Genomic DNA, 22,229 nt, shown 5'->3' on the forward strand with positions numbered 1-22,229 from the left:
AAACTGAAATATACACAGACATCTCAGATGGAGACTACACCAAAAAAATCCTTTAAAAAATCCTTTAAATTCCTATATATATTTGGAACTGCTAGTTCCTCACTGTGGCAGCAGCATTCATTTCCTAAACTTCTGAAATCCTCTTTATCAGCGAGATTCTCATACGCTCTTAAGAGAAAGTAATGGTAACCTATCACTTTTAAGACTACAGCTTTTGAAAACCAGACTGTCAGAATACTGCAGGATGTACAATAAAGAGCAAACGAATGGCAAAGAGACTGGCAAGATGTTTTAATATGTTTCTAGCATCTGTGATTGTATGATTAATTTGTTCTCTTCTCTCATACTCATTTCAAAATGGTAGGACAGCCTCTACCAGTTCTGAGTTTAGCATTACTGCAATTTGAGATCCTGGCTCTATTTAGGGACTTTATTGCCACAGAAAGCAGATTGATAATGATTATTATTATGAACATTTGTACGGCAACAACTACTGCAATATTTGGCTTATATTCAAATGAAATTTTTTCTCGAGTATCTTGAGCAAATGCCCAATAATCTGTGTATAATCTCACTTTCACAAAGTGAAGAATGATTTTCTTTCCCGTTAGGTTGTATGAAGTACTGGAGGACTCCCCAAAAATAAAAACCCATGTAAAAGCACATCTTATGGAGTTCCTGAATACAGTCAGGCATTGTAAGAGCTGAACATTAACAAAGCTGTCTAAATACACACAGTTCATTTGGCAACAGTACCTGCTGCTTAAATTACCAGTGATTTTCTATTGCTTCTTGGTCTGAAATCTTACTGTCTGACCCCCAAAGAAATTAAAAGTTTCATAAATCTCTTGGACTGTCCTGCCATAACTACCCATCCGTCTTTCTGAAAAAATGAGGTTAGTGGGTCACTACTTTTAATAGATGATTTCTTGAGTGAGACTTGGGTCATTTATAGTTTGACAGATTTTTGGCAAGTGCCCTTCATTTCAAAAGATATTCACAATCTCCAGCACTAATAATTGTACTCGCATCTCTTAGTGTTTTAACTAAAAACAGAAAAAAAGGCAATTCACAGCATAGTACAATCTTCTCTTCTTAGTCATTAGTAAAACTAAAAAAATGTTTTTCAAAGAGGGGGAAGAAGGAAAAAAGTGGTAGATTGGAATTCATGGAGATAACTCATTTTATGCATTCAAAATTTTCAACTTCTTTTTCCTCGTTATCTCTATAGAAGTGTCATGCATTTGAGCAGCTAGGGTGAAAAACCTGTTAATGAATATTGGTATATCCCATAGCAATTATTTTATAACTGCTCGCAGTTCACTTGAGTTGGCCAAATTCTACAGAACTGTCAGCATGCTGACCAAGAACCTGTATGAAGGCTCATTTAACCTTCCCTGTATATATGAGGTCACTTTACATATAAAAGCCAGTATTCTTATCACATTAGTGGTTTTGAACTGACTTGGCCATTTCTCTGAAGACAATACTTTGATCAAAGGAATTACATGGTTAACCTGGGAGCCATTGTCTCTTACTCTAGATATAAGAGTTTTGTAAGATGTACGTTCTGGCAAAGAATAGAAACTAATGATAATTTAAAAAAATCTTTCTAAGTCTGATAATTTATTTTGGTGCTGAACAAGAAAGAACAGAATAGACTAATGAGGGCTAGAACCAGCCTTTACATAATTTCAAAGACTATTTTTATCTTACAGAGATTTTTTTTTAATAATTTCTTTCACTTTTCAAATGCATCCAGAAAATACATTTTGTTTCTCAACTTTTAGTGCAATAGTTTACCCCTTGAAGAAATTCTAGTCATTTATTGACTAGTATTTTTGCTAGCAGACCTACTTTTAGACCAGATGGGCTGTTTCAAAGCAGACTACAATAATAGTCTTGCTTTTATAGCAAGAACATTTGAATTCTGATTTTCTGTATCTCGCTCTGAAATAATTTCGCATTATATTTGGTGCAAATGGGTTACTGTTTTCTAACACAGTATATTATTCCAGAGCATGGAGTGTTTTTTTCAACGTGTAACCTGTCAACTCTGATCTTGCAACCAATCATCAGTGCTAAGAGGTGCATGCAGTAGTATTTGTTTGATCATTTAGGTGTTTGACATTATCTTCAAAATGTTAGCCTTCTGCTCTCTCAAATTGTGGCACTGTAGAGCTGCAGAACAGATCATCTGTTCCATCCACTTGACTCAAGACAGAATCAACCACATCCTAGTTCATCTGAAATTTTTTCCATTTAGCCTTTCTTCCCTTAAAGACCTCTACCGATGTACACTACATAACCAGTTCCAGCGTTTCACTTTCCTTGTCCCAGACTGATTTCAAGTAGAAATCAGAGGTTTTTTGAATGTCAGAATGCTTATATGACCCTGTAAAGTTGAGCCCATTCATTCCTCTTGTAAAAGGAACTATTTGTTCGACACTACAGTTCCAAAAATATAACTGCCTGCATTAGAATTCCTTATTTCTACATTCTTTTTTTAAGTGCTGTTCTGTGAAATCATTTGTGACTATGTTGATTTTGTGTAATTTATTATCACTTGCACCACCTTCTCTTTTTCTCTTAATATTCTCAATTGATTTTTCTCCTTCGGTAAGAGGACACCAGAGTTGCCTTTGAAAGAAAGTGCTGAAAGACTCAACATTCTTTGCAGATCCTTTTACTTTTCATTTCCTGCTACAGGGGAAGAACCACACTCCATACCCATATCTTCCCAGTAATTTCGTTGTTGTTGTTCTTTACTTGAAGTTCCCCAAAGTGAAAAAAATAAATTGCCTTCCCCTTCCAATGAAAAAAATGCAGGCAAAAGTAATGAAAATTTCCTACAACAGCACAGTGAAAGGGAGATGGATATATAAGAGAAAGAAAGAAAAAAAACACACAGGTTTGTAAGAATACTTAAATGTCAAAACACTGGACTTCATTTTATCTATGTCCAGTGATCACTTAAAGACAGAGATCAACTACACACAGCAACCGTTTATTTAGTAAAAATGATGTGTATGGTGCCGTACAAATAAATGTGCAAATACAAATAAAACAATTCCTGGCCTGAGGATTTTGAAGTCTTAACTGCCACACACTTAACACACTGAAACATTCAAGTAACCTTGGTATGGGCAGAATTTGAAACTGTATCTTTAAGGGCTTTGTTTTGTTTGCAGTAGTAGAGGAAGAAAGGATTGCTGCTGCAAAATGTGGAGTAATGCTTAACACAGCAACAAGTACTCTACTTCAGAGGAGTATCCAAGACAGTCCTACAGTCTTCTAATCCAAACCTTTCTTTAACCAATGTCCTCAAAAGGTATCAATGTTCTTTGATTTGCATTTTTCCCCTTTGCTGTTTCCCCTCTGTAGCTACCTCTGGCATGCACTTTCCATTTCTAAAAAGACTGCAGGTGCTTCTCGTTTCTTCCTTTTAGTCTATCTGGTCTTAGTTTTCAACGTTTTCTGTAGAGCAGCATGTCTGATGAACACCCTACTTCTTTTTCTTTTCTGCCTTGGATAAGATTGTATTGGGATCTAAGAATCTTAGCCTAATTAAACAACAAATACACCACTCTGCTCTATGCCAAACCTTGGCTAGCCTTGCCTCTCTGATGCCCAGCTTCTAGTTCAAGGGCAGCATGGAGGAAACAGCTTTTAATGTCTCTTCCAATGTCACTTAAAACTCCTACCCTTCTAATTTAACCTTTCAAAATCACAGCCTTTCCTATCCATCCACACAACTGAAACCACACCGTCACGTTAATTGCAACAACCTTACTATCTGTTCACAATTCTGTTATCAAGATAATTTTCCATTGCCTTGGCCATGTAATGACTGCCTTTGCATCTCTCTGTTGGTTTCTCATTTCTACTGCATGTAATAAAATATTTGTCCTCACTCCCATGGAGTATTTCCTTCCTCCTTTACTCACGAGGTCTGCTCCATCTTCCCCTAAAACAAGTCTTCAACCCACACTTTTCCAAAACGAAGCTCTGTGCTCTCTGCAGTTTCCCCATACTTCTGATACACTGCCCATCAGCACCCACAGACCTACCTGTTTTTTCTTTCATACCCAAGCCTCCCTTTCGCTTTCAGTATTTCTATGAATTTAGTTGTTGCTGGTGTGCTGACACCAAAGCATACCACATATTAAATACTGTTTGCTTAATCATGTTGTCTGTCTGCATACAGCAACTCTGGTTTTTATCCAGTGGTGTCCCCACTGCAACACCTGACTGTTGAAAGAGCAGTGGAAATAATAATAAAAAAAATTACACAAGATTTTGAAAAACTTATTTTTTTTCTGCAAATATAAATAAAACTGTGCTGAAAAAAATAATTTAAAAATATGACCATGCTATGAAAAATGTCTATATCTCATCCAGAGAAGATACAATTATCAGTTTACAAAACTGGGGGTTCAGTCCTGCATTATGGTGACATTACTGTGCAAATACAGAACTGTTAGTTAGCCTTTCAGGACAGTATTATGAGAGTCTTAGTCATAATCATAGTCAACAATTTATCTAAAAAGTGATTTCACATTTTTGTGATCCAGCATGTGAGTTACAAAAGCCAAGTTAGCCAGACTAAAAAGGTTATCATAAATTTACTGTACTATTACAAATACTATTGCTGCTATCATAGAGTTAAGATTTTCACATCCCAAGAAAATATGTGCCCATTTGTACTTCCCAAAAGTAAAAAACCATGGACTTTTCAATTATTGTAGGGTTTATTCCTGTGAGTTGTAAAAGAACTGTCCCCAAATATTAGATTCAGACCTGAAGAAATTTTTATCTAAATCTGAACTTTGCATTTAGTGTTCATCATCTCTGATGAACAGGAAAAATGGAAACTAAATTCATTTTTGTCCTGAATTCACATACTATATAGTTTGAATAGCTGTAGTATGAACTCTCCCTTCACTGAAAATATACTAGAAAATGTACATTGCTACTAACCTCTGTTGCAATCTTGTGGTAACAAAAGTATATTTTATGTTTTGAGTTAGATTGGATTCCAGCTTTCCAAAAGTGGAAGGAAAAGGCAGTAATCTACTTTTATACTCAGTTTTCAAGGTCTGATAAAAAAGTTGTAACAGGACTGTGACTAGGCTAAAATAAACATAGATAGCAAGGCATTGTTAAAAAAAAAAATCAAATATACCTTTTGTAAGTTTGTCGGAAAAATATCACTTGTGATAAAATGTCTCCTTTTGGGGCAGAGGATGCCTAAAGACAGGGAATGGAAGAGCCTTTTGTCATTCAGGCTGGAAGCACTTGACAATGGAGTGAGCCGAGGATTAGACAGGCTGCACAGGAGTTGCTTACTCTGCTATCGTCTGCACACAGCCATAGTTCACATGTGTTCTTTTGAAGATTTGGCCCAAATGGAAGAATTTGGTCTCTGGGAATCTAAAACTTTCTTCATCTTGTGGAAGGGAAGTTGGGAAAGGCTGAGCCACCTTACTGAGCACCACAGCAGGGAATTTCTCACTGGCAGTGCTGCCCAGGCACAGGGGAAGCTGCCCCTTCACCAACATCTCCAAAACATCAGCAACTTTTTTTTTTTTTTTTCCATTCAGTGCAGGCATTTATTTTGATATGATTCTAATGACACAGACATAGGCAACCTCCATGAGGTACGTAGGTCTACCAGTGCTTCCCACTAACCTTTTCGTTGCCTCCTGAGCAATGTTTCTGGAGGTAACATCTGAGAAATAAAGCTGTATGAAAGCTACCTTGCTAGGGATCTGTGGGGGATCCCCACAAGCAACCTTATAGCTCAAACGACTTGCTTTCTCTGCAGGGGAATGCAGCTGGGGTCCTCCAGGAGAGAAAGGTTGCAGAGTTTCCACTTCTCTACATGGACTTTTCTCAGCTAAAGTGTAGTCTGAATACTTTAACTTAGTATGTTCTGCTGCTTTTGAAAATCTTTTTGACAAAGCACAAAATGATGATCCAGATGAGAGTTACGAATTGGACCCACTATTCTCCTATTACAAAAGCATAATCAAATGCCTTGTTTTCTCTTTTTCCGTACTTCATTTGCAGCAACAAAAATAATCTAGCTAAACTAAAAAAATGGAGAATAAATCTAGGAAATAAAAATAACTTATTTTCATAAATTTAGCTGTATACTGGGCAGATTAATTTTGGCCTTCTTCACTTTTTATTTTTCTGATTTTTAGACAAAGCATTTTTTAACTTCTGTTAAGGAAGAAAGACAATGACATAATGCAATGAAAATCAGTAGGATAATTTTTGTATCTAGTCTATAGGCCACGTATGTTCCTTGTCATTCTCCTTCTCTCATGCCATTCTCTCAGTCACAATTCCAGACCCATTTTTAGACTGAAGTGAAAATGATGTTTGTTTTCACATTTTCTATTTTTGGTATATTTAAAGGTAATTTTTAAGGTGATAAGAACTGACAATCTCTTAAATTTGGAATACATATATTCATCTTTTTATAAAACGCTTTATCAAAATCCGGCTGGTATTGCACCAACTAACATGGTGTTAGACTATAGCACTTTTGAGTCATGATATGGTGAAGCCACAGAAAGGCACTTTAGGTTCACCTCCACAGATTTATAGCTTGGAAAATATGTATGTTGTGTTCATAATCTGGCAGGAACACTGTAGAGACCTAAATTTTCTTAAAAGATGTACTGCGGTATTATTTGTATATCTAAGTCCGTATGCAGATTTATTCTATTTTGGGGAGTTCACAAAACAGAAGTTATTTCCAAGTTAAGTGTATATATCCGAATCTCCTCCAAGGGGAGACTGAGGTGACTGAGAGTTGGGCTTGCACCACTTTCTACTCTGTCAGGCCATAAGCCAATATTGTAAGTTGCATTTTTTACTTTTCTGAGTCATCCAGATAAAAGGAAAAAACAGTAACATTCCCTGCACTGTGTACCACTCAGATAACAGACAAATAAATATAAACAAAACATCAATCTTTATGTATATATTTAAAAAGGAAATGCAGTCCTTCAGATCACGTGTTTGTTTCCTCCTCTTTCCACTTTCCTGTCCTTATCCTGCTTTTTGCCCTCTAAAAGCAAGCCACCCCCTCCTCGGTATGCCTGCAGTTACTGATGCTATTCTTATTTCAGGAGAGAGGCACTCACTCTCTCTCTTCTCCAAAAAGGACAACACTGATTCCCTAAATATTTTTACTTACAGCTTTCAAACAGGGGACGGTTCACCTTCTCGATCTAACCCTGTTGTGCCTCCTTTCCTGGCCTGTATCATCATCCTTCCAACACCCAGCAGAGTTGGGGGGACTGCCTGTTTCATCCTATAACCTTAATTGTCAAATCGGTTTCTGGGACTCCAGGTGAGTAAAAAGAAGCAGAATTAAGGAATTATAGGGAGGACATGCCGTGCTAAGCTGGCTTGCTGCTTGGATGGATGGCTCTCACAAGACTCCCGGGCAGAGGCTGCAGCGAGGACGCGGGATGCTGGAAGCGGCGGTACCCAGCCGCTCCGCCGTCCCACGGGGCTGTGCCCGCACGGGCACCACGGTGGAGGAGCCTGCTGCCAAAGATTGCCACGGGGAATAAAAGAAAAACCTGAGGGATAAAAATGGAGAGCTTCCAATTAAAATTACCATACTGTAATTTTGTTAGTTATCAGTGACAGGCTAAAGTACATAGCAGCTTAACTGACAAGAAAATGTCCTTTTGGGCATAATACAGCGTACGGATCTTTGACTTTTTAGCATGCAGTGTCCAGATGGTACTTTTTGCTTCACGTTGTGATCAGGAGGCAGAAAGGCCATTTCTGAAAATGTGGCAGTGAAAGCCAGCATAGATCAGAGGCACACAAGGCCACCTGAATGTACGAGAATGCATCATACCATCGCAGGTAATCCTTACATGAGGGTATGTCCGGTAGGAAGGATATTTTCTAAATCTATTTGCTGGAGACGCTATCAAGTGCACTTAGAGCAGCAGCCTGTGTAGCTGATTGGAAACCCACCCTGCTGCTGCTGAATGCACGTGAAGAAGGGCAACAGTTTATTTACAAGGTGTAAAGAAAAATGATCACTGAATGGTAAAACGTTCCGCTGAATTCTAGCATGCGATATTAACTTAGGAATGCCATTGTGTATTAAAAAGTTATGCCCTCCTCATTTTTTCCTGCAGTCTTTACTTTAGAGACGCGCACGATGCGCTAACCCCCCGCCCCACAGTCAAGATAATCTTTCTTCTTCAGCACAGCACAAATCCTGCGGCTAACTCCCCTCATGAACCTGAGTGGTATTGACATGGGGGTGTAGAGTCAGGCAAAAAACTAGGCATCTGCTGATGAAACACATAAACTACACACATTCAAGAACAAAACAAAAATCTTCTAAAAGCCTGTGTGTAAGATAAGACTGCCTTGGGGGCAGCTCGAACTTGCGGTCTTGGCCATTTACGCAGGATTTTACAGAGCCATCTATTACAGTATTCAACAAAAAGAAGTACTTCAAAAAGCTTCCATTTTTTGTTTTTTTTTTTTCAGTTGGAAGTACAATAATTTGTAAGTCAAAATTTGGAAGTGTTCCCAGTTTTTGGCAGTAAAATGATAATACTGGGCATATCATTTTAAAGTGGAATCTCATGGAAGTTAATTCAGACGACAAGGTCACTTTTAGACATTTTTTTCCCTTATGTTTTGGACTGAAAATAATTCCCAAATCCTATTATTTGAAGCAGGGGTACTTACCATAGCAATCCCTGCCTCCCCTGATACACATGCTACCTCTGAGATAGAGTGCCTTAAAAAAAAAAAAACTCACAAGAATATATACCATGAGCTCCAGATTTTTTTAAGCAAGAAAAGAAAAAGTTGTACACTAAGAGATCATATAGTGTTCCTTTGTACTGCTTGGTTTTAATATACTGTACCTTTGTACTGCTTGGTTTTAACATGAACTTTTCTTAAGTGGAAGTCTTCTTCCTTTATATAAAAACAAGCAACTTTGAAGAAAAGGAAGAAAAGCATTCTGGGCTTTTAATGGGTACATTGAAGCAGAAACTTCAGTAATCTGGTAAACTAAAATCAATTTTGCACCAATTTTTTCTTCTTCTGTCTTACCCCTCAAACTTGGGGTATGATGCCCTGAACCTGCAAGAACTGTAACTAGTACTATTATTACAAATAAAACACAAAACCAAACCAAACAAAGCCAGCAATGTGTTTGTAGAGAATGGGAGGCTTATGGGAAATCCTGATTAAATTACTGTCACCAAATTAAAGAGGCATGTGGGGCTCAGACAGATCAACTTAATATTAAATCAGCTCGCACAGTAGTGATATACCCATGAAAAATATCATAGGTATAAAATAGAAATATACCATATAAATACAATGGAAATATCTCTTAAAAGCAATTCTTTCTTTCTTTCTTTCTTTCTTTCTTTCTTTCTTTCTTTCTTTCTTTTTTTTTTTTTTTTCAATTTACCTTTTGAATAAATTGGTTTGAAAGTACAAATCTCCAAATCTCCAATATCTGGGTAAAGCCTCAAAGCCCTTTAAACCAAGGTTCCCTAACACCCTTTCCTCTATTTCTCTCACATTTTCTCTCACCCATAAAACCCATTCACCTTATATAAGCTGAACACTGTGATATACTATCAAAATACACGCTACATTTATCTAGAACAAAGTATAAACATTTCCAGTGTGTGTACTTAAGATTCATTTGCTTGCCAAATGGCTTTGTCTCCTTCCTTGGTTATTGTCAGAAGGAAGCAGTTTGATTCCAATGAATAGATTCCTCAAGCTCAGGTACTGCTGATAATAGGATTTATGACAAGCTAAAAAGCAAAAAGTGATCAGAGACCCTTTTTAAAACGCCATCACGCTGCTGACTTAAGGTATGTCTTAGAGGCCAGATGTAAGACCAAATATACACGTGAGCTTACACACGAGCTTTCCTGGGCAACTGTGCTCCCAGACATATGCCAAACTGTCACTGATTTAAAAGCAAATTTGCAAACACACCTGAGAGCACAGTTTGTAGAGGAATATTAAAGATTTAAGTATCACTGCTATCTTCAAATAAATGAATGTTTCTCTGTGCAGGGCTATTCCTTTTTTCTACATCAGTTCTATTGGCTAAAAAAGCAAAACAAAGAAGAGTAAGCAAGCTAGCAAATAGCAACAAACCCTCTATTCTTTAAATTGCTCCTAGCCCTGTGCCTCTCACTAACCAGATCCTACTTGCAGCCTCTGCTCTGTTGACAGTTGTTTGCTTTGTTTCTGTGGAAGCACTTCAGTACATGACAGATAGAACAAAAAGAAGAAAAGTGAATTCTACAAAGCAGGAACGCGGTGTATAGGATATCTAATGTCCATCTGTATGCATACTTAAATAAAACAGAATCACACAAAACTAAAATACACTCTTCATGATCTTTCCCTCTCTCTGCCATGTGTCTTTTACGCGTATGAATCCAATGCATCTCAGAGATGATTATCTGGCAGTGTCCTACTAATCTGCTCATCAGCTACAGGACAGACAGGCACATTTTAAACATATCAGCTCCTCTGTGAGTCTGCGTTAAACTGAGAGATAGAAGACAAATACATTAAGCCAGCACAATCCTAAAAGATGATAAAAGCTTTAAGTGATCCAGGAGAGCCCCAGAACCAAAACTGGCGAACTTTAAAACTGCCTCTGCTGAAATGATGAAGCAGAATGTCTGTTAAGTATTTTCTTCTTTTAATTTTTTTTTCATATTAATACACAACACGGACACATTCTGTATATTTAACACAACAGTACAGATGGAAAGAATAACAACTGAAACTAATTCATTTTGATTTCTGCTTTACAAATAAGAGAAAGACTTGGTCTTCTCTGAAAGATTTATGAGGCTTCCCACCATAAAGGAGCCTGGATTATAGCTATGCTTACTTTATAAAATGAAATTCTGCCATTATAGGCAAGAGTTCATGGCTGTAATTATTTCAATGCACTTCCCAGTCAATGTGTCTTACACAGCTGAGCCAAACCCTCTCTTACATATGCAGGTCATTTCATAAGAAGTCTAAGAGCTTCAGCAACTTTGTGTGACCTTGCATTGAATAACACTGGAAAATTGATTTGGCTCTAGTAATAAAAGACCGTCTGCATTATCTGCATTCTAATTATAATTAATATAACCAGGATAACTGCTGTATTATTTACGATTAGAGCTATGGTGAGCACAGTGTAATAATAATCTGCTACATAATTTTTTATTGATCTGATGGCTTTATTGCAGAAAAAACAAAATGCTACACTGCTGTACTACTAAAATTGCCTTTCTAGACATGTCTGTTTAGAGGAAGAATGTTCATTTAACATTTCTTTTATCTCATCAAATTCCCATAGATTTTAATATCAGAGAGAGTATGATGCTTGCTTGCATGCTTGCTTTTTTTTTCTTTTTTTTTTTCTTTTTTTTTTTTTTCTTGGCAAAAGAAAGACAAGATGGACTGATTAATGCACCCACATTTTCCATCGTTCATTTCCTGGGAATCATTCATTCCTTGCAATTCTTTAGCAATTGCAACACATCTCATTAACAGAATTGGGCTTGTACCCCACAAACGTACAGATCTCTCTGTTTCCATAGAAAATATCATTCTTAAAAACAAAACCAAAAACTCTTGAAAAATAATTCAAACTTGACAAAATAAATCTAATTTCTTTTTCAATATACTTAGCAGTCTAAATCACTGCCTAATCTCACATTTCAATTCTTTTTCCTAAATTCTGGTGAAACTGAAGCATTTTGACAAGAATTAAATATCTTGTGAGAAAACTCAAGGCAGCATTTCTAAGAAGACTAAAAAAAAACCTGAAAATGAAGGGATTTTGCAATTTCAATATTAATTTCAGAAACTAGGTGGGAAAAAATAAGCCTATGCTTTTCCAGAAAGGAATTACAAAGCTGCAAACTCTCTAATGCCAAAATAAAATTTAATGTAAAGTAATAATAGGATACTACCTTTGTCTTCTGATCTTTACTTGCTCAGCAGTGAAATAATGAATAACTTGGATAGATGAGCTCATTATTAGACTTTATAGTTAATATTTACAAGTATTAATCTTGAGAGTTTATTCTTAGAAATTGTTTCCAACTGCATCAAGACAATATCAGAAATTAATTATAAAGTAAGATAGAACTAATAGCTATCATATATTTATAGGAAATTTATAGATACTCATGATTACATATTACATTATTAATAATAGGTGAGCTGATGTTATCATCTGTGAAAGAAAGATAAATTCTCACTTTCTTATTCTTTCCATGCATGTTTTCATCTCCGAAGTCTGTGCTTCTGGGTAATGTTTTCATGTTTTCTAACAGCTTCTATACTCTTCCCATATAGAACTGTTTGCATTTAAGCCTTGCTGATTCCTACCCAATTATGTTATCTTAATATATTATTTCATTCTAATTTTTTAGAAAGAAAAACTACCAATATTCTTGCAGCTGTGTACAGGTATTTAGCTCTCATTTGTGCTGCTCTCAAGAGTTTTGTTTGTTTGTTTGTTTGTTTTCCACCAAAGCACAAGCTTGAAATAATTTGAAATAACACCCATTACTAAATCATCCCCCCAGCGCAAGGTTCAAAGAGAATACTTATTTTCCTCACTAGTATCATCTATGACTTCCCCATTCACTGGTCCCTGCAGTACCCCCTTCATCTGCTCTTTGATGTCACAATTCTGACATTAGCCCAACCTTATGAAGGGTAACTCCTTACCATTGCTCACCAGGAACCGTCCCTCCAACCTGCTACTGACAAGGCTATTCTCTCTCACTCAGTCAGGCCCACAACTGTTGCCATTTTTTACTCTTCTAATTGCTCAATGTCCAGTAAGTCACAAAACACAAGCCTCCCTCCCACAGTACTGTGTACAGAACCAGTATCTTCACCATGAGTGCTAGATGTGATGTTCAGAAGACCACCTTACCTAACATCAAAGATCAAGCAGCAAAGTACCCCAACATTTTAAGGTATAGATGTGATTGTCATCTCTGGTTACAAACCACTTATATGTAAAGCAATGAATGCTAAAATATTACTGGAACTTGTTACTGCATTAAAAAAAAAAAAAAGATTAAGATCCAATGTCAGTGTCGGTCTGTATATCTCTGTGAAGGCTAGATACGTGTGCTTCACTGAAATATTCTATTTTAATGTGATCGAAGCACAAAATGAAATATATAGGTGCTCTACGGAGTGCTTCAGTTTTCTATATGAGGACTTCTTGTAGTGTAATGCTCTGTTATATTTCAGTTTCCTAAGAAGACGAACATGCAATCATAAACACATTTACACTTCTGTGAGAGGAATAAAGATGGCCAGTAACATGGTACTCAGAAAATCCCTTGTTCCCTGATCTTATTCATTTTTCTGCTGTGAAATGGCAAAATTATGACATTTACAAATTGGATGCTAAGAAGAATAGAGGTCACATTTATGTCTAGATGCTTGTCATAGTCTACCATTTGGACTAAATGTGGAACTGTGATTGAGCAATTGTTTTCCATGAATTTGGGTGGATGAGAGAATGGATGTGCTCTCTATCTTGGTATCTGGGATCATTCCAGAGGACCTGCTAGAATAATTACTTTTGTTCTATTTTATTCTACATACACCAACATTTCTGGAAATGTATGAATACATCCTTCACAGAGAACATTCAGTGATTTTTGCTTGGAACGGCTCTGTAGAGAAGGCAAGAAAAGTATCTCATGCCTATTTTTCTTATAAGCAAACAAAACTGTCTTATGTCTTGAGAATGGAGAGATGCCAAAATTCCTTCTTTCTTCATGCAATGTTCAGCTGATTGCAGTGGGATTTGTTTTTGAATGTCCTAAAGACTTTTTTTTTTGTTGTTATTATGTAATACCAAAAATGGAATTATTGAATTATTTATTTTTATTATGTGTTGTCATGACCTATTATAAATCGAGGCTGGGCTTTTCATGACATCTCAATTATTTCTATGTTCAGTGAATCCATTTTGAAGACAAAACTGTTCTGTAAACTCATCCTGGCTCCAGAAGTCAAGCTGAGTTCTTTCTATATCACTCATCACCAACAAGAGTGTTTCTGAGGACCAAATTAGGTCTTTTTTTAATGACAGCTGTTGAAGGCATTCAATGCCCTCAGTAGGTTTGTACTGATATAGAATGGCTTGGCATTTATTAAACCATTCTGATGAGGACATGTATGAGTAAAATCCAGTTCACAATTTCTTAGCTGTATTGAACCCTGTCGTACCAAGAGAAATGAAAGAGAGTAAACTTTTTTTCCTCTTCAAAGCCTACAGATTTAATTTTGAATGAAGACAATAAGCATATCTATTGATCTGATAGATATTATCACTGAAGTTGTTCTTCTGGGCAGAGTCATATATTAAACCTGCGAGAGTATCACAGAACATATGTTATCCTTAAATTTGCTAAATGAAGGACAAATGCATTATTTTGGTTACAGTAGCCACAGCTAATTAAAGTTTCCCAACAGCTTAGAATTTCTTATATTTCTGCCTACTTCTTAAACATTACTTTTGAGGTTAAAGCTTTACATAAATAACAATAAAATTTGGGAAACACCTTTTTTTTTTTTTTTGGGAGGGCGGATTTTGGGATCATGGGAGAAATTCAATAAATTGAAAGGTTATCACCAGTAAAAATGTCTAACTGTATTTTTAATAAGTCTGCAAAAATCAGCTGGCAACTTAACTGAAACCAGTTAAACTCATAAATGTTTAGTCCACAGTAAATACTGATGATTTTGGTTGACTATAGAGGAAATACTAGAGTAGAAAGATAAGCAGATACTGAAAAAAATATATCATCTAAGAATCATCTAACCATATCTGCTAATGTTATGTTTTCAAACTGTTTACCTAAGAAAACCGTGGACTTTTAGCTTATTTAACCACAAACAGTTCACTTTTAAAGCATTGCTCCAAATTTTGCTACAACCTTGTAAAACAGGCATTTCATTTCTCCCCGTGCAGATAGACAAAGGGATGTCACTGTCAGGCTGTAACAGGGATATATTCTATGTGTTGTAAGAGAGTTATATTGCAAAATCCTTCAAAACAGTCATTGTTATCAACAAAAGTTGAGGATGCATCTCCATCCATGCAGGCCCTCCTACCTCAGTTTTTAATCTGAAGGCTGTGCTTCATTGGCTATTATTGCTCAGACTATTCACTAACATTAAAGATGAGATATTTCTGTATTTTCTACGCTGACTAGAGACCATGCAAAAACAAAATCATTGTGATGAAACTTAGCCTACAGAAAAATGTTTCTGGACAACAGCAGCCACAGCAAGGTAAGAACACCTATTATCTCCTGTGACCCCTTCACTTTGCTGATGGCTGAACTTCAAAGCCTACTTTTGGACAAGTTAAAATACTAATGTGATTAATAACAGGGATTTAATTTTTTACACCAAACTACACAACGAAATTAAATTAAAGTCATCGTCATGTCATTCTCTCTCATCCCCCCCCCCCACCCCCCCCATCAAGCTAATGCACTATAAAGGTTGCAGTTAGAAATCACAGATCTGTTCATGGATATTTCATGAGCCCAAAAAAGGCTAAATTTGTTAGATAAATTATTCATTGTGAATTATTTGCTCAGCTATATACTTTGCATGTGCACTGTATTTATAAATTTAGCAGGGATTCTGGTGGTACCTCGGGAAGAAGCACAGTGTAAATTCCTTATATTCCGCTGCAGTGTTCAATTTGTCTCACCGTATGTGTTCTGCGGGTGAAATTCAGCCCTCCCACACACTCACTGGTTACCGAGGCTTTCCACACCATTATGAAATCCACCCCCCGCTCTCAGCCCACAAGTAGGCCAGACTCGCAGCTAGCTACGGTTAACACCTCCCCTATGGTGGGTGTTAAAGCCACCATATCTGCACAAGGAAAGGGGTGCTGTCAAGTTATTAGAGATGCTTTGGGTTAAACTTGCTGTTGGTTTGACATGCCCAAAGCCAGATGATTCTGGGCGGCAGCAGGGCAGGTGAGCAAAAGCAGGATGGAGAGGCGGGCAAAGGCCTTCTGGCTCAGCTCTGGTCACCCCACAGCCTCTCTTGAGGTGAAAACCTCACCTGGATGTACACCACACCACTCCTTACAGCATTTTATGGAAAAGGTAGTGTGTTAGTCTTCTTGATTCTGATGAAGCAAAATTAGAAATTTCATGTTAAAGTATCAGAGGAAACCTGAAAACTCTCACTGACCAACCTTGAATTTCTTCCCATTAAGGACTCCAGAAAAAGTGGGAAAATCTCTCTGAGCAAATATGCCAATGTGAGCATTAAATGACAAAACAAACAAACCTGTTTATGTTGTATACCATGTTAAATCTCCTTGGAAGATATTTAAATCTTCCAAGAAAACAAGTGAAACAGTATCAGTATCTTTTTACAGGTGAAAAGTCAAATATGGTAGAACACAGAATTGTATGCTATTAACAAGAACAGAAATTTTAATGAAAAATGAACAGTGATTTTAGAGACAGCTAAACAATTTTTATTTTAGCAGTGATACAGAGCAGGGAGATGACTTGCCAGTATATCAACTGAACACTTTTATCCTTTCGGCTGCTTAACTTCTAGCAGAAGTAACTTGAACAGGACTACAGTTTAATACACTACGGCTTACACAGAAGGTATTATTTTCTCTTTGACAGGGTCCAGTGCTATTTTTACGCTGTTTGATAGAGAGCCGCTGTTAGGCCTCAGGGAAGGAATAGCGATTCTTTAAGTAGGGCTTGCCTAACAGCAGCATCCTCCCTCCTGCCACTTTATCCACCTACGATATAAGAAGCGCTTGACTCTCCTTTTGCTTTAAAAAACACACATCGTTAACTATCTCTTTGGTAATCCGCCTAAAAAACCCCAGCTTGTTTGTCCGGGATGCCTAACTCCGACACCAGCCGCTCTGTTTGTTCGTCCCTTCCTCCCCACTCCAGCGCCCAGCCTCCCTGCCTCCTCAATCACATGTGTTGTTTCTCATTTAAATGAACAGTTGGATTCTTTTATTTCTTACAAGTGCTGGATTCGCCTTATCGCCCTCATTCCTTTGGGGGTTGCCAATTGGTTTTATCCACGGATGTATCATTTCTCATGCTTCCCTTTTTTCTTACAAAGAGAAAGAACCACTTCGTCAACAAGCCTCTCTGGAGTGGAAGATTAAAAACCTAGACATCACCTACCTTGCAGCGCTACTCCCAACTGGGTTGTGTAAAACTCAATTAAACTTGTCCCCATTGAATACTGCATTACAGTACATTAAACAGAAAATTCTTCAAGCGTGATGACAAAGCTTGAAACCTTGCCTCAAAGCTGTTCCTTGTAGCTTTCTTTAACATTTCAGTCTTTATGGTGCAAGTCTCCCGTTGACACAACTTTAGTCCAGCTATGAAAAATCACAGAGCCCCACAGGGATTAAAAGAGAAAGAGAAGGGAAAAAAAAAAAAAAGAAAGAAAAAAAAAGAAAACCCTGTCAAAGCTGGTCTTGGCACTTTCCTTAGTGCATCTATTGAGGCTATATCACCATCAGACAAACCTGAGAAGTATTAGAGAGAACTACGAAAATTTGACAATTTAGAGTAACACTACATTCACTCTGTTCAGTTGCCTTTATGCATTTGCCTTTCTCCAAGAAAAGCAGGTATTCACAATCTTTCCCAATTTGAAATGTTACATAACAGGTTAAGATTGGACCAAGATATGAATTAGAAAAGGGTACAATTTTAAAAAATGGTGTCAAGCCAAGATTTAAAACCTCTTCCCAAATCCAAATGCTGGTGCTTTCTGTGGAAGTACAAATTAATATCCAGATATAGAGCTATACCTCATTTTGATGTAAATTAAATACCAGAACTGGCTGGTAATATTTTAAGTATTAGTTTCTTCTGTCTGAGAGCCAACATTAAATTTACTTGAATTTGTTTCTACCTGATGGTAAACTCTCTCTCCAACTAATGACCAGAGTGTTTTCAAATTCACAGCATCTGAAAATGAATTGTCCATAGGATAAGAAAGTATTTTACAATAAAATCTCCCAAAGGAAGAGTCATGCATAGATAAAAATGGAAAAAGAGTGCACCAACTACATTCAGAAAAATTCCCACTTTTCTTACACAAACCTAATGAGATACAGCCGTGCTACATGTCAGCACCTCCAACTCCAAGTATATACAACAGTTATCAAAAGCCTGGCTGACTGAGTAGTTACATTTCAACAATACATCAATATACTTCCAAATAATCCTTTATTCTCTTTGACTCCTTATAGTGATAGATGTAGAGACATGCTGAGCATCCAAATCTTTCCTGAATAATAAGGCTTGAAATGTTTGCTACTTACCTTGTGCCTTAAAAATACTGTTAGTGCATACTACAAAGCATTTAAAAACATTGCCACTCAAGAAAACTCTCCTGCATTTCAGCCATGAATGCCATAAATCATACATTCACTATTTGGGCTCCTCAAACATGAAGAGTAATATAGAATACCTTCTTTTTTTTGTATGTGATTAGTTTAGCTTATATGAAATATTCTGAGAAGGTGATACAAAAACAAAATAAAAATTGAAAATGCAATATACACTATTGCTATTGGTCTGTAATTTATCAGTCCACCTGTGTCATCAAGTGCTAGACTATCAGATGCAGACCACTCCATAAACTCCAAAAAAGAGACAATTATGCATCTTATTTTCAAAAGGGAACAAAGGCAAATGTAATTAAGCAACCCACATATTATCAAAATGTTAGGATTCAATTACTTCTGGCAGTCCTTTTCATCTCCTGAACTCTACGTAAAGTCCTGCACTGCTTCTCTCTGGTGTTTTAATTTACCAAACAGCCCCACTGGTAATGCAATAATTAGAACCTACGATGAAGAGATGGAAGAGGACTTGTAAGTCCCTGCTGATGACTTACCCTGTCTTGTGGCAATTTTATCCCATCTATCAAGGGCGGGGTTAAGCATCTTTGGGTGCTTATAATTGTTATATGTTATACATACAGGAAAGGACTACTCAGAGACTCGGTTCAGCCTTTTTTGGACATTTCCTCTATGAAAGAAAAAAAAAAAGGAATGAGAAAAATTATGGGATGGCTCTTTATTCCACTATATTGGTTTTGTACCAGTAGATGCCAATGAAAATAACTACGATACCAAATATATATATATATAAAATTAATAATAATCATAAAAAATGCAACAATCAAATCCTATATACTGAAAATATTTAAAGTACCCCCAAACCTAAACAGATACTCCATATGTTAAGGATATAATTTAATGGGTTCGGTGCTATGGAAAAAATCCTGTTTTCCATAGAAACAATAGTTATGTCATGTCAAGATAAAGCAAAATAATATAATAACCCTACAAGAATATTGAGTTTAAAACTCTAGCTTGTCTCTAATAATACCAAAGAAATACAAGATTGCTTCCTAAGTAAAGCAGAATTCTTATTCTTTGGAATACAGTTTTTTCTCTTTTTCTGTTCTCCATTTACAGTGTTATTCTACAAAACTCTCTAGCTTAACAAATATTAGCACATTTTCATCAGAGGTGCCATATGAAAATAAATAATTGGAAAAGGAACAGCACAATTTTTCATTGTGCTCAGCTGGGCATATGCCTCTACTAGCTAATTTTGGGGGGTAAAGCTAGCTAATTCATTGCAGCATGAATCACAGCCAACCTTGTACCAGGATCTGACAAGTTGTTACTATGTAAAAGTGACACAGATTGATAAATCAGGTGTTTGATTCGTGGCATACAGCTAAAATCTGATAGGACCACTTCCAGAACAGAGAATTAGGTTCAGATTTACCATTAAAAAAATGTAGGCTGTTTCTTTTTCTCAATAACCAACATCATTAGTAATAGTGGATGGAATCTGCCAATTGAAAAAGCAAATTGACCCAAACTTCCTCTACAAAGAAAGAAGGTAAAGAAACTACATAAAAATAAAGGCTGCTTCTGAATATTAATGGTAGTCTGTCAGGCAAGTGTGCTCAAATGAAACATCAGCTAATCAGCTGCTATTGATTCTTCTGTAATACTAACATCTCAGAGACAAGACAACAGACATGATACAGCCACACAGAACTGACATACAAAAAGAGCACTTTGGATCTGAAGAATTTTCTTCAGTATCTTCAGCTTAAGAGCCAACTCTTTGGTTTCTCACCTACTGATTTAGCAGGAGCTAAAGCAAATGCTTTTGCTAAGGAAAGTACTTATCAATGGGCGCTTTTGCAGACTTCTCTGATGAAGGATCTCAATTATCTCTGAACAATTAGACTTCTGAGTATTCATCTATTCACATGTTTAGACTTTGCAATAAGTACCAACACAACAAAAATCCAAGTGCTAATGCTAGGATCATGCTTTGCTTTGCTGAACATGTACATATGTTCTTAAAAGGAAGAAGGTCATGTATCAGTTCATCACTTTTTTGGAATCTTCTAGCTGAATATATTACAGATTTTTTTAGATCAGGCATTAATTTTTCTCCTTAATGTCACTTAGGAGTATTTTTATAAAGGAGAGGGATAGTATTTTGGAAAGAATGCCAATTGCTATTAAACCATGGATCTGTTTTTTTTTTTTTTTTTTTTTTTTTTAAGAACAGATCTGCCAAAAGAGTCAAGTTGCTCAATTTCCGAAGTTAATCCATTTGTTATATGTCCTATAATTAAGTTCAAACCAAAGAAACAATGCAAAATGTTGTTTCTTTTGCACACATTTCTGTAGGACAACAAATAAGGAATTGTAGGAAGTGCATCAGATAGACAGAGCAGTACCACACATGGGAGCAGATGATCATATTGTGGCAAACCAGAAAATTGTCATGTTTCACATGTTATGGTCCAGTGGACGTAATTGAGAAATAGCTTGCATGTACAAAACCAGTATTCTCTCCTTGACTCACTGCAAAGCTTATGACATTCCAGGATTTACAAAGAAAACACATGGAAAGAGAAAGAACTGTATTTACAGAGCTGACCTCAGCAGATCTTCTGAGATAGTGCAAAGGGTTGAGAGTGTCTTCCAAGAAAGCAACAAAAACTGTTCATTCTTTAATCTATTATTAAAATTTCAACTTTTCCCCTAATTTATCTAGTTAAAAACAAATAAAATGCATAATACTTTCCATCACAAACAGCTTCCTTAGTAAATTGCTGCTGGAGCACTCGCCCATGAAAGACGGGACAGGGTTCTGAACATATAACCAACTCTTATTTAGCCCTAATTAATTTCTATTTTAGGAGGGAAAGGAAGATAAAAGTCTTGAAGTCATACTTCAGGCTACACTTTCCACCAAAGTAAGCCACTGAAAAATATCATTGTTTGTGATTTTATACTTCATTTGCTCCAACGATAAATATAATTTAATTGAACCTTAATCATAAAACTGGCTTAGCCTTAGCAATCTGTCAGTCTTATTTTAAATTTTCATTTAATTGTAACTTGAAAATGCATTTAAACCTCTCATAATTTAAATCCATTAAAATGCACGTGCAACCACCATAAAAGCAAGCCTGTTCCCATTTAAAAGAACAGTTTATTAATAGAAGATGCACAGCGATCACTTGATGCCAGCGTCTCATTTCCTAGTGTAGAACAGTTCCTTATAATCTCATACTTCAAGTTCAATTGCCCATCTTATAGTAAAAGCGAACTTTTTGGCTGGCCAAAGGCACAATTGTCTCCCCTATATCTCAGACTCTTCTGTTCCTATGTTTCTGAACATTTGTTTCAGCTAGCAGATGAACCACAATACCTCACTGTGGTTTCAGAAACTAACAGTGTGTATCGTTAGTATGCACAGTCAATTCCTGTTAGCACACCGATCCTTGGTTTTCTCAAGAGTGTCTTTCATTTGTTCAGATTTTGAATAATTTGTGCACTGTTCTTACTGTACAATGGGATGTTTCTACCACATTATTTTTATATATTCAATTGAAAAAGCAAATTTCCATTTTTTTACGTGTATCTATACCATCACTGTTACAAGGAATACTCCAATCACCAAAATAATGTTATAGAGAACAGTACGTATTACCTGTGTACTTCTATTTTTTAAATAAGAAGTTACGACTATTATAAAGCTGTCCGATAGTTTGAATACACC

General features: G+C 36.5%; 1 protein-coding gene across 5 annotated transcripts in view; it reads right to left on the reverse strand.

Annotated features, from left to right (window-relative positions):
• ZFPM2 (zinc finger protein, FOG family member 2) overlaps positions 1-22,229 on the reverse strand; it is a 312,841-nt gene that overhangs the window by 74,947 nt on the left and 215,665 nt on the right. The window contains exon 1 of one of the 5 annotated variants that reach the window (XM_083822273.1): positions 19,018-19,150. The exons of the other annotated variants lie outside the window; for them this stretch is intronic. Coding sequence (XP_083678399.1) covers positions 19,018-19,066 — 49 coding nt within the window. The 5' untranslated portion in view covers positions 19,067-19,150. Of the gene's footprint in view, positions 1-19,017; positions 19,151-22,229 lie in introns of those variants that run through there. 5 annotated transcript variants of the gene reach the window in all.

The sequence above is a fragment of the Anser anser genome (assembly GCF_964211835.1).
Source record: "Anser anser genome assembly, chromosome: 2".
NCBI lineage: Eukaryota > Metazoa > Chordata > Aves > Anseriformes > Anatidae > Anser > Anser anser.